Here is a 16,280-nt window from a genome sequence, read left to right on the forward strand (position 1 = left end):
AACGCTTAACAAATCTCGTACTTGCCGGTATATTCTGGTTATCATCGCGCAGTCACTCATGTTTTTACAGAACCTTTGAAAATAGCACCCGTTGCTCGATACTGAGATGAAAAGACCGTAATTTCTTTTGCTTTAACGAATCCCCTGGAGCGTGGATCATACCCGATAGTGGTTCGATGTATCTTTTCTCTCAAAACAATAGTATATAACCCCAAACAAAAATTTTAGGAATAAAATTGGAAAATGAGAAATTTCACGAGAAATTGAATAGGGTAGCGCAGGGCAGCAGTAAGCATAGGGCAAAAACGCTTAATTCATCCCCCCCTTTAAAAAACCGCTTGAAAAATATTGTACTTGCCGGTATATTCTGGTCATAATCGCGCAGTCACTCATGTTTTTAGAGAATTTTTGAAAGTAGCACATTTTCGCATAATTTCACACTTGATCACGAGCGGAAAACAATCGAGCAACTATTCAAACTCCAACGTAGGTATGTGCGGTATCACGCAAAATTGAAGGAGAATGTTATTTTTCTACCGGCCTCTCTGAAGTTTCTAATGTTAATGAATATTATGCTAGCATAGTCATAGGAAGCGCGTATTGTCCACCTTATTGAGGCGAGAATTGTGCGGTCATTTGTGTCCTGAATCAACCACTGGATAATTTGTGTATGAGCCGCAATATTAGGTGCCACGGCTCCGTTGCAGGAAAGTTATATGAAAAGTGTTTGTATTTCTTTCATCCCTTGGGAATTCTCAAGCAGACTATTCTTACCCTACTGAAAAATTCTGAAGAAATCAAAGAAATACATTCACTATCCTAAGACTTTCCTCGAGTTACCTTAGTAGTTAGGCGTGTTACCTCATCGCTGCACTTACGCAAAGTTTCCAGCGGCTGATTCAGAACACAAAAAACCACACGATTGTCACCTCAATATGTTGGAAAATACGCGATTTGTATATCTTATACGAGCATAATATTCATAAACTTCAGAAGCTTCACGAAGGCGAAAAGGTAAGATTTTCATCCAATTAATCCGAGATACCACGCACGGAGTACGTGGTATCTCGGGTTGGAGTTCGAATAGTTGCTCGATTGATTTCCGCCTGTGAAAAATTGAGAAATTAGGCGAGCCACATCTCAATATCGCGAGAAATACGCGATATTTCTAGTGGATTTGTTATGCCAAAAGAAATTACGCGCTTTTCATCTCGGAAACGCGGGAAAGGTGTGGTTCTTCTACTAATTCTGTAAAGAAAATGAGAAATCAAGAGATAGTCACAGGAATGTCGCGGGAGAAACGCGATTTTTCCAGCGCTTTGGTAAAATCATTAAAAATTACGCTCCATACCGCGGCTCCTGCGCAAATTCTCCCGTGATTGATTAAAAAGCCAAAAGATGGCTTGGTTTTTTCCTATATAGAGCGATTCTGTACGCGATACGTACATTGATCCGAGCGTAACAGTCATAAACGTCAGTAACTCCACGAAGACGAACAGCCAAGAATTTCCTTCAATTTACCGTGATACCACATACCTACTCCGAAGTTCGAATAGTTGCTTGCTTCAGGTCTATCGGTTAAAAAGTGAAAAACAACGTTAACTTCATCATCCCAATATCGCGAGAAGTATACGCAATATTTCCCGCTGGTTCGCAGAATCCTTAGAAATTCTGCGCTTTCCGTCTCGGTATCGAGCATAATGCGCTGTTCATCCAGCAATTCTGTAAAGAAAAAAAAAATTAATGAGGAATTAAGCGCCAAGAAGTCAAAGCCATAACTGTGTGATATTTTGTTGTTTATTCGATTGTTCATGTTTGTTCAATAATTTAACTAATTTGATTGACGGATAACTGTGTTCAGTTATTATCTTAATGCCGCCTGTTAAGTACCTGGTTTTTACTAATTTATCTTACCGCGCAAACTTGTCGCAGGAACGTGAAAGCCCCGCCCCTTGGAGATGGTAACTTGGAAAAATCCCCCAAATTCCATCCCCGGGATTCGACCTGGGACAAGTCCCGTGAAAACATCCCGTGGTTGAAGGTCTTGCAAACAACCGAAGACTTATGTTTAACATTTTGCTTTTAAAACTTCATTTTTGTACTTTCGGCTGCCTATTCTATTACAAATTTACGACCAGCACCAGTCCAAAATGTAGAGAATGGGGTATGGATGGATTCGATCGATATGAATCAACCGAAAAATAAACTCGTGAATCGATCGACGTGAACCGATTGACAAATATTCGATCGAAAAAGTATTAAAACACCGCTGTCTATTCGATCGACTTGAATCGATCGAAAAATTAAAGCGGGAACCGATCAAGGTGAATCGATCGACAAGTCCGTGAATCGATCGAATACTGTCCGGTGGCGTGGCGTGCTTTACGATGCATCGATTAATCCGTCATTTAAACCTATGGAAATGGATCGATTTACAGGGTGTTCGGAACGAGCACTCTAATAACTACAATCGATCATTTACCATAGATTCAAATGGGAAAATATCGATAAACGATCATTCATGCCTCGCCACTGTACTGCCGATTGTCGCTCAAATCGGTGTCGATATTGATCGATGCATGATTCTCGAATCACGTCGATCGGATCGACACCTGTTTATTAGTCACTAGCGAAATGCTCGTGACTGGAGTCACGGGTCTAGAGACCGCTAAAATATCTATAACCCCGAAAAAATGGTGGTTTACAGGGGAGCAAGAAATGCCAAAAACGATAAAATCGATAGAAAAATGAGTTGAGGGGAGATGGTGATGGAGCTAGAAAAATGAGCTGGGGGGGGAGGTAGAATATATATATATTTTTTCTTTTATTTTCTTTTTTTTTATTATTGAGTGAAATAACAACAATCTACAGACACAGTATTTGTTTGGCTGGCAAAAAATTTGAACTAACCTAGCAATGATTTATTAAAAAAAAAAGTAAAAAAAAGAAAAAAATAAATTGAAATTAAACATCAGCTGATAGCAAACAAAGGTTACCAAGGAAACCGAGGAATGGAACTTTCATAAAAACAGATCAGTGGAAAACAGCGTAAGTAGGGCACTTACGTTAATTACCGTTTATAAGTAAACGGTAAGGGCGATTTAACCAAAAATCTATACAGTTCTTTATAAGACCAAAATGGACAAAATTACAAAATTTGAATAGGCTAGCGTAAATTTAACGATAGTTATCGTGAACGAAAGAATTGACGACATAGGTCGGGTAACTATTATAGGTGGGATGGGATGGGATGGGATGGGATGGGATGGGATGGGATGGGATGGGATGGGATGGGATAGTTATCGTGAACGAAAGAATTGACGACATAGGTCGGGTAACTATTATAGGTGGGATGGGATGGGATAGGTCGGGTAACTATTATAGGTGGGATGGGATGGGATGGGATTTGTCGATCGGTTCACGTCGATCGACTCACGTTTTTATTTTTCGATAGAGGGCTCATGTCGATCGAATCCATAGGAGAACAAATGGTAAACAGGGCTAAAAATTACGCATAAAAAATCCGAGAAGTTTCGGCCCAAAACCGAAACATTTTCAGTCGGAAGAATAAAAATAAAATATAAAAATTACAAATAGAAACCCTGCAGACTATATGACGGCCGAGAAAATCAAAACAAAGAGGAGGATGCTTCTCTTGTTTCTCTTTGTTTTGATTTTCAGGTCTGCAGGTTTCTACTTAGAATTTTTTATATTTTATTTCTATTCTTCCGACTGAAAATGGCTCATGTTTTGGGCCGAAACGCCTCGGGCTTTTCGCCTTGTTTCCCGTTTTTCTCCTATGTTTTTGAAAACTTTCTATGTACCTCCTCTCAGCTCTTTTCCTGTCGCATGCTACGGACCGAGTCAACAGGAGAAGTCGGACAATATCTGGAAACTTTGAGAGCTTTTATTTTCGAAAATATGAAACAAAGAAGTTTAAGATTGGTATTCCATTAGTTTTTTCGTGAAATTAACTTTCTGGAATACTCTTTAAAATTGAATTCATGACGAAATAAACATCATAATTTGAAATTTTAGCCAATAATTCCATATCCGACTTCTTCTATTGACTCGATCCACTGTGTGGTCTGTGTGTCGTTTCCTTTTTGTCCGCGGTCACATAAGCTCCTTCAATCGAAGAAGATACCAAACAAGGTACATTACTGAATTTTGCATTATTTCTCAATCTCAATGGATCATGAGTAGTTGCCTTCAATTTAATGAGATCAGTTCATATGTAATGTAGGAGGGATAGAGGCCTAGGAAAAGAAGATTATTGATTAATTTACATCAAGGTTTCTAAACTTTCTATTGTTATATTACCACAATAAAATTTAATTAAATTACAACCAAACATTTCTCTTTTAGCAGTCACTGAAGCTTTTAGACTAATGGTCTCTTTTCTTTTCTGTCTCAAGATTCTAGAGATAAGTCCTCAAAACTTAAGCGAAGATGGACTCTATTTGCTGAGTGAAATAGAAACACTTTCCCATCTTCATATCATTCAAAATAAGTACACCCCACAAGAACTGACAGCTGTCTCTTCGAAGGCTTGGAAGCAACTTAGTAAGAAGAGACCAGATTTGCAAGTGCATTTACAACTAGTATCGAATCTTGAAAAGGGTATCTTGTGGCAAGATGGTGCACCGGTTGCAAGTATTTGGTATGAGTCACCGAAAATCAAGGTAACGAAAAGAGTAATTTCATCAAATGTTTAAGGAGCAAAGTGCACACATAAGTTGATTAAATTAGTATACCATCTTGTACGATTACATTGAGTGCCTAACATAAATTTGCTCCTATTTTACCATTTTTACGAACTTAAAGCATTCCTTTTTTTTCCTTTTCTTTTTTTACACAATTTTTGAAAGAACATCTCTTAAAAGGGCTAAGAAAATCTTACCAAAATTTTAATTTAATCCGAAGGCCGGGAGGACTACATTCCTCGGCTCTAAATGATAGGCTAAGTTTAAAATTAGCCCCATCATACGTTTATTTTTAGTTAAATATCATTTAAGTTAATTTTCAACAATGCCAATAGATACGGAGGATCAGCTTGGTAGTTGTGACATAAAACTGTAATAAAGTATGCTTAGTAAAAAAATAAAAAAACCAATTTTTTTGCGAAACAATGGTCCGTCATCCTTTGAAAGATTACAGCGCAGGAAAATAACTGAAGTGTACCTCTGAAATTGAATTAAGGGGTTTTGTAATCTCACCGATCCATCTTTGTTTGCATAAATAATAGGCTACATTTTTTTAAAAAAAAAAAAAAAAATTATTTGCAGGTTGACGGAGACTCAGTTTCCACGGCTGTCGAAATGTACGGACCGACGCTGAGGTTTTATGGCCACACGCATCCCCCAAAATATCACCAATCGAAATCATTCCGAGATAGAATGGATCCGTTCTTTGTATTCTTAGTGAACAAGTGTCCAAATCTCACCACATTAGTAAGTGCTACTTTCTATGAAGTTCAGAAATGCTGATATACAAAATTTACACATATCTGATCATAATCCTCCTCTGATACCGCCTACTATTGCATTATTTTGAAAATCACGGAGAATCAGCGTATTTGCAATGTGCAAATTAAACCCATCAGCACAAACGCAAGCACGCAGTTTGAAAATAATTCTATTTGCATGAAGAATATTCCGCGATGGTCCTTGTGTTAAGAGAGAAATATTATAAAATTTAGTCTGATAAGAGCAGAAAGAGCACGGAAAGCCCTCATCCTTCAAGCAACATTACTTGAAAATAATGCAGTGAGTGGCAACTGCAATAACTCAACTTTCTTTGCCTAAAGAATGTGTGTGTTGCATACGCAGAAAATGAAGGCACTGTAGACGACTTTGTGGCACTCGCAGAACAACACTATAACCGAAGGATGTGTTTGAGGCTGAGGTTTCTTTTTGTCGCTTGGAAGGCCGGAACTATTGATGTAATTATCTGGACCCTATTTTTATAGAATTCTTTTGTTAATTTTTTTTAAAAAAATGTGATGACTTTTAATATGGTTGTTTTAGAAATTTGGTTTGTATTGAATATTGTTGATCCCTCTCAAAAACCATTCCATTTTACAGACCCTGATTTTATTAAATCCTTTGTCAATTTTATCTCTAACACGTAATGACTTTTAATTTTTTTTTTTTTTTTTTAACTTTTACGTTTAACTTTTACGTTTTAATGAAGTTTTATTTTTTCTTTACTTTCTGAGACCATTCCGACCTGGTGGTTTTTCAAATTTTGACGGGAAACCCTACTCGAAAATCGCACCGATTCCTCGTTTCAGAAATAAATAAGACAAGATTCCTCTTTTTTCTCTCATAAATACCACCCATTCTCTCTTAAATTATTTTCATTCTCTGTAACGTTGTAACTAATTCTTTTTAATCTCGGTTTCTTCCTTAGATAATTCGAGAGCGCATATCAACAGCGACAGTGCTGCTGCTGGCAAGTTACGGGAAGAAACTCAAACACTTGTACATTCGTCGAAACGCTGTGATACTTCGCAACGACTGGCCCAAAAACTCAGATTGGCCCGAGGGATTCAGCATTTGGTTGAAGAAATCGTGTCGTTCTTACGAAACAACGGAACAAGAAGTTTCTCAAATACTCGGCTTCCGGTGGCAGATGTTGTCCGACAAAGAGTTCAATAAGATCTCTCCCAGCCTGCACAACCTTTAAAGAGGTTTTGCTGAGAAATAAAATCCGGTCATAATGTCCGTAGTACCGCACCCTACATCGACCGTAGTATTCGGTCCGTTGCCGTATTTGCGATCTATGCGACCGTAACCGTATGTCCCTGATCATTTTTTAGAAAATTGGGGGTTTTTTGGTGATGATTTCCATCAGAGGGACTTTCTCGTCTCTCGATGCGGCTCGACTCGAATAATTTTAATTTTGTAAAGTTTGACAATCGGACGTATTTCTTTCCGACAGAACTATGTACATTAAGACATGAGCTTTGAGACCCATAAGAATATATGCATAACAGGGCTCATGTCATGGTGCAGATAGTTCCGTTTGGCAGACATACGTCCAATTTATTATTTAATACTCTCGGAATGGGTCTAACAGAAATCAACCAGGTTTTTGGAGGAAGCAAGAGGTTTTCTAGTTGGAATGGGTCAGTTGCGCTGGTCACAGAATCGCGTTTTAATGCTTGATTCTTGTAGATCAGCTAGAAAGAATGAAGTCTGTCCAAACGGCAGTTTTCTACGTTCAATATTAACCGAGAAATCGCGCTTTGAAAAATTCGGTTTATGACGTCATCAATGCACCGCAGTAGCGCCACTTGTGGTTTCTTCAGCCTTGCTTTGATCAATCAGGGTGACATACATTTGCACTGGTTACTCAACGAGGAACTCGCATGAAAGTCAGGTATAAGGAAGGAAAGGGATGACGTCAAAAACCCAACTTTTCAAAGGGTGATAACTCGGTTAATGTTAAATGTGGAAAGTTGCTGCTTGGAGAGATCTTATTATTTTAGCTGATCTTCAAAAAGCAAGCATCAAAATACGATTCTGTGACCAGCGCAACTGACCCATTATACTGGTCTCAGAATCGTGTTTTGATGCTTGCTTTTTAAAGATCAGCTAAAATAATAAGATCTGTGCAAACAGCAACTTTCCACGTTCAACATTAACCGAGTTATCACCCTTTGAAAAGTTGGGTTTAATACGTCATCCATGCACCGCGGTAGTGACACCCTTGGTTTCCTCCACCTTGCTTTTATCAATCAAGATGACATGCATTTGCACTGGTTACTCAACGTGAAACTCGCATGAAAGCAAGGTAGAAGAAAGTAATGGTGTCGCTACCGTGAGGGATGACGTCAAAAACCCAACTTTTCAAAGGGCGTCAGCTCGGTTAATGTTGAACGTGGACAGTTGATTTTTGGACAAATCTTATTATTTTAGCTGATCTTCAAGAAGCAAGCATCAAAAATTGATTCCCAGATCAGTGCGACCAACCCATTATTCTTAAAAAATTGATTTTCATTTGAAAGCTTTCAATGTTAATGAACCACCTACAGCACATTATTTTTAAGCAACAAACTGAAGTTTGTCGCAAGGATATTTTTAGTGTTATGCAGACATTACATGGTTCCGCTCGGTAGTTGGTTTCTTTGCAGATTCACCGACGACTGAAATTGAAATCACAGAGAAGAAATAAATCTGCAGTTGTTTCAATTGCAGATTTATTGAAACGACTGAAACTGAATTCCAAGGAAAGAAACATGCCCATCGGTCGTGTTGAGAAACCTGCATACCACCTACCGGGCATACTTTTTAATTCTGAAAAAAAAAACTCTGTGTATTCCCGTCAAAGTCAATAGATCATTTCTTGAGAGTCAAAAGACTATGAACACTTACTTTAAAAGAGAAAAAGATCTGTGCAGTGTGTGCATGTCTAGACAACAAATGCTGGTCTTGCAAGTTGGCCAAACTGTTTTTTTGTCCATTTAAATCCACTGTAAATATCGATTCTGGGCGAGGCAGCTACAGCCTCTCTAAAAAAATGTTGAGTGTTTTAAACACACCTAAATAGAGGAAACACAATGTTTCCACATTGCGTAAGCCACCCCAGTGTTTGATGGTGAACACGTGCAAAATTTCCTTAGTTTCTCGCATAGACTTGGTGAAATGTTCTAAAATCCTTCTTAAATTTAAGACATAAATTTCACTTTGTTGAACCGAAGTTTAAAAGTGTTAACCGCAGGAAAGAGTAATAAAAGTTGTTGGTGCCTGTTTTCGTATGACTACTTTTTATTTATTATTCCTATGAGGGCATATTCTCACGTAGAGATCAACGAAGTGCTTTTTGATTTGGCTTATGTGAAGGTAGTACAGCTCAATGGTGTGGCGTGCTTTGCGTTATATCGATTAGTCTGTCATATAACATTATGGAAACGGATCGACGAACAGGGTGCGTTTGCAACGAATACCTTAATAATGGATTCTTTGCGATGATTTCAAATGTGGAAATATCGATAGTCGATCATTCACGCCTCGCCACTATAAAACTTGACCAATCAGCATCAGCATCTCTCAGATCGGATTTTTTCTAAAGATTGTGGTTGAACGAAAAGTGACCGAGGTATTGTTATGCATCACCTGGCCACCCGTGAGAATTTTTTCGGTTTCTTGCAGGGCTTTTTTTAAGGAGCTACTCTTAAGACTTATACAATGAATCCTCTCAGAAATAAAGTTTACTATGTGGGATAGCAAAGTTTCCAAGTGTAACTGATAAAACAATTTAATTCATATGAAAAGTTTTCCGAGTCTATTTTTAAAATTAAATTTTTCTTCATTATTCTCCCCAAGACATGCCAATCGAGTTGTACTTTAAAAAGCTTGACAAATTTAGAGAATTATCCTCAGTATATACGTTCGCTATTTGTTTTAATTGTTTGCTCAGCAATTTTTATTTCGTTTTATTCCATTTTTCATTCAGGACAAAATATGACTCTTATACGCAAAATCTAAGCGTCGAAAATATTTTTATTAGTTTTCGTCTTGAAATCAACTCAGTTGGTATAAATATCGTTTGTTATCCCGAACCCTCTACTTTTTTGCAGTTACTCTTATTGATGAACATGCAAGAGATCTATCGCGTGCAAACCGCCTTGTCATGTTCCATTCCGGGCAAAACTTATTTAACCCCGATTAGAAATTTATGCAGGTGGAGGAAAATATTATAATTTACTATACATGAATCAGTGTTCTGTGGTTAGTTTTTTATTTTTATTATTTTATTCAAAGGCTTAAACAGTTGTAGATAATTTTATTTTTCAAAAAAAAAAAAGTTTTAATTACCGAACGTCAGCATCTTACAAGACGCCAAGATAAACTATCTGAAACTCCCGAAAAAATGCCTACATCATGTCTGTCAAGAGAATTTTGAAAATCGTGCTCCAGTAAGCAGCATTGTAAGTGCGATTTCATCAGGATGCCGATCATTTTCTCAGTGTCCTCCATTTTTTTATTAAATCTCTTTACAATTTTTATTTCAAAATTCTAAAGAATCCAAACACTCTCTTCTCATTCGCTCGCTACGGCAACACGGCTGTGTTGCGTCTTTCAACTTTTTTTTCTACTTTAACGACGAAAACTGAGGGAGATAATTGTAAAAAATAACCGTCTTGCATCCCGCATCCTGCAAAACGATAGAGATAGAGTATCTAGAAAATTTTATTCGCCATTCTAGGTTTAATCAGAGATTATTTTATAAATGAAAGTGTCATAGAATTAAGGTCAAAGGTGATAAGATTACTGCTAGAAACCATTTTCCACAAAATTTCTCAAAAAACTAATTAAAATTGTATTTCTAAGTTGAAATTTTAAAGGCGATAAGGTTTCCAACGGAAAAAAATTGACGCACGAGTACGACAGCAGCCGCCTGATTTGAGTTTAACAGATAAAGCTTGTTATCACAACCATGGTCGAGTTTAAAAATACTGCCATAATATGTAAGAACATCAGTCTGCTACTAAGTTGCAAGTGATCTCTGAAAGTTCCTCGTTGCTGCAGTTGAAGTGAAGACTACGTCATCCGCTATGAAGCTACCGGCATTCTCGTCTTGTATTTGGCTGTGGCTTTCATCTCCATGCTGGCCCAGTCCGCCCCGTACGAAACTCTCGAAGCCCATTGGGTACCAGCGCAAGATCGAGACTCCTTATATCGTCCGGCGGTTCCAAGCTTACACCTCAGCGGCGTCAAATGCGACAAGAAAGAAGGGAAAAAGCAGGATATGCATCTGGCTTGTATAAAATCCTCTGTATAAAGATAAAAAGCCTCCCCGTGACTGAATTGATTCCTGATTTGGGATCAGTTCACTTATCTTATGCATTTTCAGAGTTAATTTTTACTTCAACTTTGGTATTCCTCGATCAATGTTTCTCGAATTTTTTGTGTAAGAGTTCCGAAATTAAATGTTGGATTAAAATATTTTCTCAGTTTCATGTGGATCTTTGTGATTTCTCCAATCTTCGTCGAATCAGACTGGTTTAATTCTTCAGTCAAATTAACAAAAACACACAACTTAAATGGTACGAAAATAAAAGCACGAATTTAGATAATACTTAGAAGCATATAGGGATAATAGGAGGCTACCGTTTAAGAAAAAAATTAAAAGGCACGACTGAAGGGCAGGGAGTGGGTCTACTAACCCTTAATTTTGTTAGTGTGTAAGTCTTTACAATATGTTCCTCAGATACTCGGCGGGCTGAATTCTATTAGTTGAGGGTTAACAACTGCGGTCAGGTCATCACTAAATAAATAATTTTTTTTGACAGTAATTTTTTGCCCTTTTCTTCGCAGCTGAAAATGAATTTATTACTGATCAAAATGTCCTCACCTTTAGTGCTACTAAATATTTTTATTGAATTAAAAGTTTGATTGTGCGATTTTGACATGAAATATCAAAAGTGTAGGGAAAGGTGTAAGTGTACAGAATAAGATATTTTGCGCATTTTGCAAGTGTTGTACTGAAAAAAAATGTTGCTTGAGATATAAGCGCCGTTTCTTGACTACAAGATTTGGTTTCTTTTTTTAAAAAAATTTAATCCGTGCGGATTTAACTTAAGGTAGTTTTTTGAGCTAAAGAAACGTTGTTTTGCGATTGTTACGTTTACGTAAAAAAAAAGATAACAAAACAACGTTTTCTCGACTCAAAAGTACTGACTTTATGTTCAATCCGCACAGATTTAACTAAAAAAAACCAACTGCTGTTGTCAAGAAACGACACTATAAGTCATATAAATATTTAAAGGATAAACTTTTTCAGTGTGAATTTCCTGGAAAGGAAAATTGCCTAAAGTTTCTTTTCCAGATTTATCTATCCCCTATAGCAATGTTAATGCTATAGACCTCAATACTCAGAACTTGAGAGAGGCAGAAAGATAACATTTTCCTTCAATTTATCGTGATACCACACATACCAACGTTGGAGTTCGAATAGTTGCTCGATTGATTTCCGCACGTGATCAAGAGAGAAATTATGCGAAAATGTGCTATTTTCAAGGATTTTGTAAAGACACGAGTGATCGCGCGATGATATCATAATATAGCGGCAAGTACAAGATTTTTCAAGCATATAAAACTGGTTCCTTTTTTCTGGATGCGATCCAATTGTTGCGCGGTTGTTGTCCGCTTTGACATGTGCTAATACATTGCCATGAACGCCATGAACGCATGAACTTCACGATTTTTTCAGAGGCAAATTGAGGTGAATTGGACGTAATTCTACCAAACGAACTATGCGCGGGTGGGAAATATGAGGTGTGCTCGTTAGTATCCGGGCCGGAAGATTGAGTGAGGATCAGAAAGCCCCAGTGACGTCAGCAGCGAAGAAGCTGCCGCCGCGCCTCTCAATGAGCGCCTTTAACTCATGAGCCTTGTTCACAACGTTCTTATATTATGCTCAGGGCTCATGAGTCCCGCATGCAGTTGGTACATAATTCCGTTTGGTGAATCTAAAATCTCGCTTTTCCAATTCTTCAAATGGAATAAATCCCACTTTTACATTATTTCTTATCCACGTCACCACGAGCAACACCCTATCTCCCTAACCCGCACACAGTTCTGTTTGGTAGAAATACGTCCTATTAACTTGTAATTTTTGATGTTTTTACCAAAGCGCTGGAAAAATCGCGTGTCCGCCGCGGCCGCGGTATTGCGGTGATTAACACATAATTTCTCATTTTCTTCACACATTCGATGGAAAAATCGCACATAGCCTTAACAGTCGATTAAGTAATCGGTGGGGACGGGGTTTTTTTTTCATTCCTGTGTGATTCCTCAATAATTCCTGTCAATTTCACTTTCCATTGCCATTTGGACTCATAAGTATCAGAAATATACCACAATAAACCCGTCCCGACTAGAGTACCTTTATAGACAGAGTATGGCCATTTCTGTTCCGGTTTTTCATTGGTCGCGAGCGAATAGGCTGACACGATGCTCTTAGGGCCGTAAATAAACAAAGAAGATGGCTGTTATCAGGAAGCAAGATTGAGGTTATGCACATCTTACATCCTCCTGTGATAAAGGTGAAAGGAGATTTAACAATGTTTTCGTGTTTTTTTCGTGTGTTATTCGTAGATATGCTAGTTTAAACTGTTACTGTCGTATAATTGAAATTTTTGTCAAATTTAGCTTCATATTCAATTACTCGTATAAAATATTCAGTGAAAAATTTGCAACGTCGAGAATCGAGCTATGAATATTTTTTACCTCACCTCGGTGATGAGAAAATGTATAACTGTGCTCGCTGTAATTCCAATAATAGCGGAAGTCGTGTTCTTCTGCCATCAGCTCGAAGTGACAGTGTAGAAGGTGCTCTGAGCAACTATTCCACCACAGAAGTGTTGCACAGTATCAGACGAAAATGAAGGCGCACTGACATTTGTAAAGTATCTGTGATATCGTTTAGCTTTTCCTAGAGACTCTCTGACCTTTCAATGTGCGGCTCCTGTTCGATCGACTTTTGTGAAATTTGGTAGCAGGTGTCAATTTTTGGACGGAAAACTTGAATTTCAACTTGAATTTTTCAAAGTTTCAATTTTTCAGATCTCTCTCGAGGGCGATTACTATATTATTCTAGTCGGAAATGGGCCGGATTCGGACTTTTTGTCACCCGGATGGCTTATGCTTACCGTGCTTTCTGAGTTCACCATGCTTTTCAGGAACCTCACCACTCAAGCTACGGAACCTTAGGCGCGTCTGAACGCGGCGTCCTGGACGCCGGCGGAAAATGCTGCTACCGAGTCGAGGGCGAGAAGACGCTCACATTTTAGAGCACGGCACCTTAGGAGCGGAATCCGTGGATTTTTTCCGCTCTGTCCGCCGTCAATTTCTCGAATTTTCGTTGATCGGACAGTATGCTCTGGGCCGCGAAAATGGCTGTACGCGCTTTTTTTTAGGAGGGTGTGGATTCGATCGACAAAAATCGACCGAAAAATAAAAACGTGAATCGATCGACACCAATCGATGGACAAATTACTAAAAAACGGGTGTCGATTCGATCGACAAAAAATGTGGATCGATAGACGAGAAATGATTGACAATTAAAAGGAAAACCGGTATCTAGTCAATCGACATGAATCGATCGAAAAACCAAAACGTGAACCAATCGACGTAATTCGATCGATTCACGGGTTTGTCGATCAACTCACAGGTTTGTCGATCGACTCATTGGTTTGTCGATCGATTCGCAGGTTTGTCGATCGACTCATAGGTTTGTCGATCGATTCACAAGTTTGTCGATCTATCCACGGCTTTTGTCGATTGATTCACGGGTGGGTCGGTCGATCCACGGCTCTTGTCGATCGATTCACGGAATTTTCGATCGATTCGCGGCTTTTGTCGATCAATTCACGGCCTTTGTGATCGATTCGTGGGTTTGTCGAACTAAACACATTAAAAAATCGGTAGGAAAGGCAGCGGACTGAGCGGAATTTCTCGGCGTCTTCGCTCCGATCTGTTTGCGACAGATCGGAGCGTCCTCGATCGGCGTTTTCCGCAGCGTCTCTTCGCCGCTAAGGTGCCGTCCCCGCGCAAAATCATTAGACAGATTTATCGGCGTCTGAACGCCGCGTCCAGGACGCCACGTCCAGACGCGCCTAAGGTTCCGTACCTTTACAGTCAGGACCTTTCCTTCTGCTCCCCTTAACCTTTAAAGACGCACTGACGCCCGGGCCCGGTGGTGGGGGCTTCGAGATGATGACATTCGGATTCCTTGGGGCCGATTTCCTCATCGTTCCCGCGGATTGGTAACTGAGGAAAAAACCTGAGAGGTTGCGGTATGTTTAGGACCCCCTGTATTGCAGCCTTTTCTATATATTGGCATCGTTTTATACATATTTTGAGTTCTTCCTGAGATACTTCCTTGATGTTCTTCTCCGTTATTGGAATAGGCTGTATAAGATTGGAGCTGTGGCTCGTTTCCCTTCAAAAAAATAAAATAGGAGCAGAGATTTTGAAACACCGCAAAAAAAATCCATGGTCTCGCATTTTAGCCATCGAAATGACCTTCCCTCTCCTTAACATGTAGTAATTTCTCTGAAAAATTGAATTGTTTTTTAGAAAGTCTGGCTCTCAGGGGAAGTGCGTGCTGCCTACTTTCCCGCGGTAAACCAAACTAATCGAAAAAAGCAAAGGTCATTTTTAAAATCTGCGCTGAGAATCTACGAAGGCAATGTTCAGTTTATGTGCTTATTCGAAAAAAGTGGCCGCTGCTACAAAACCTGGGGTCTAATTTTGCTGAAATTTGATGGGATACCATTCTTCGTGAACCTCTAAAATTCATTCAAACTTTAGCTAAAAATATTCATTTTTACTCGAGATATTGCGTGGACTTAATTGAACCCCCCCCCCTCCCATATTTTTGGCACCTTGCGGTACGAAAAATGATCACTGTATTCTTTTTTTTTTACAAGTTAAAATTATTTTAAGGATATACAAACCCTGAAAATTACTTGTCAAAGAACTGAAAAATTAACCGGCGCAGAAAGTTTTGAATACTGAAAAAAATGTCAAGTGTGGTCAGGTTGATAGTAGCTATGCATATTTCCGTTCACATAGGTACCTATAATTTTTACTAAGAGAACCCACCGTGGATTTTCTCCTAGTTTTATGCAATTAATACCCAGAAAATTTCAATTAGAAAATATAAAGAATTGTTTTCCTGCAGCTAATAAAATCCAGATGAAAATTTTGAAACAGATCAGTAGAGATACGCATTTTTTTGGCCATTGTCACTTCACTGGAAAAAAAAAACCACATTGGATCTAGAGTCCAGACTCTTGAAAACATTAACAAGCAAAAGGACTCTTGATTCAATCAGATTTAAGCTTAAACCAAAAGGAAATCCGCTCAAATTAAGAGGCTTGGTTCTTGATTTAAGCTTAAATCTGATTCTGATTGAATCAAGAGTATTTTTTCTTGTCGATGTCTTTAAGAGTCTGGACTCTAGATCCAATGTGTTTTTTTTTCCAGTGTTTGATTCAAATTATGCATGCGAGAAATGATTTGGAAAAAGCCTCATAAATGGCCTGCGGGCGCGGCCCGGCCGCAGGGAACGGAAAATGCGAAACATGGCAACACAGCGCTCGCTACCACCGGCTCAAATCAGGGGCGAAGCTTCACGCTTCCCCCTCCCCTTCCCTCCGGTAGCCCACACGTTGTAGCCTGCACTGGCCGGCCGACCGATGTGATGTATCCCTCCGCTTCCGCCAACGAGGTTCGCAATCGGTTGGAAGAGCTCGTCAAGTG

At 38.8% G+C, this 16,280-nt stretch overlaps 1 protein-coding gene across 1 annotated transcript in view; it reads left to right on the top strand.

The window, feature by feature from the left end:
- Positions 1 to 8,758, top strand: part of LOC109037238 (uncharacterized) — a 31,882-nt gene extending 23,124 nt beyond the window's left edge. The window contains exons 5-7 of the mRNA XM_019051811.2: positions 4,419 to 4,685; positions 5,289 to 5,453; positions 6,415 to 8,758. Coding sequence (XP_018907356.1) covers positions 4,419 to 4,685; positions 5,289 to 5,453; positions 6,415 to 6,690 — 708 coding nt within the window. The 3' untranslated portion in view covers positions 6,691 to 8,758. The remainder of the gene's footprint in view (positions 1 to 4,418; positions 4,686 to 5,288; positions 5,454 to 6,414) is intronic.
- Positions 8,759 to 16,280: the final 7,522 nt, after the last annotated feature.

This window comes from Bemisia tabaci, chromosome 8 (genome assembly GCF_918797505.1).
Source record: "Bemisia tabaci chromosome 8, PGI_BMITA_v3".
NCBI classification, from domain to species: Eukaryota; Metazoa; Arthropoda; class Insecta; order Hemiptera; family Aleyrodidae; genus Bemisia; species Bemisia tabaci.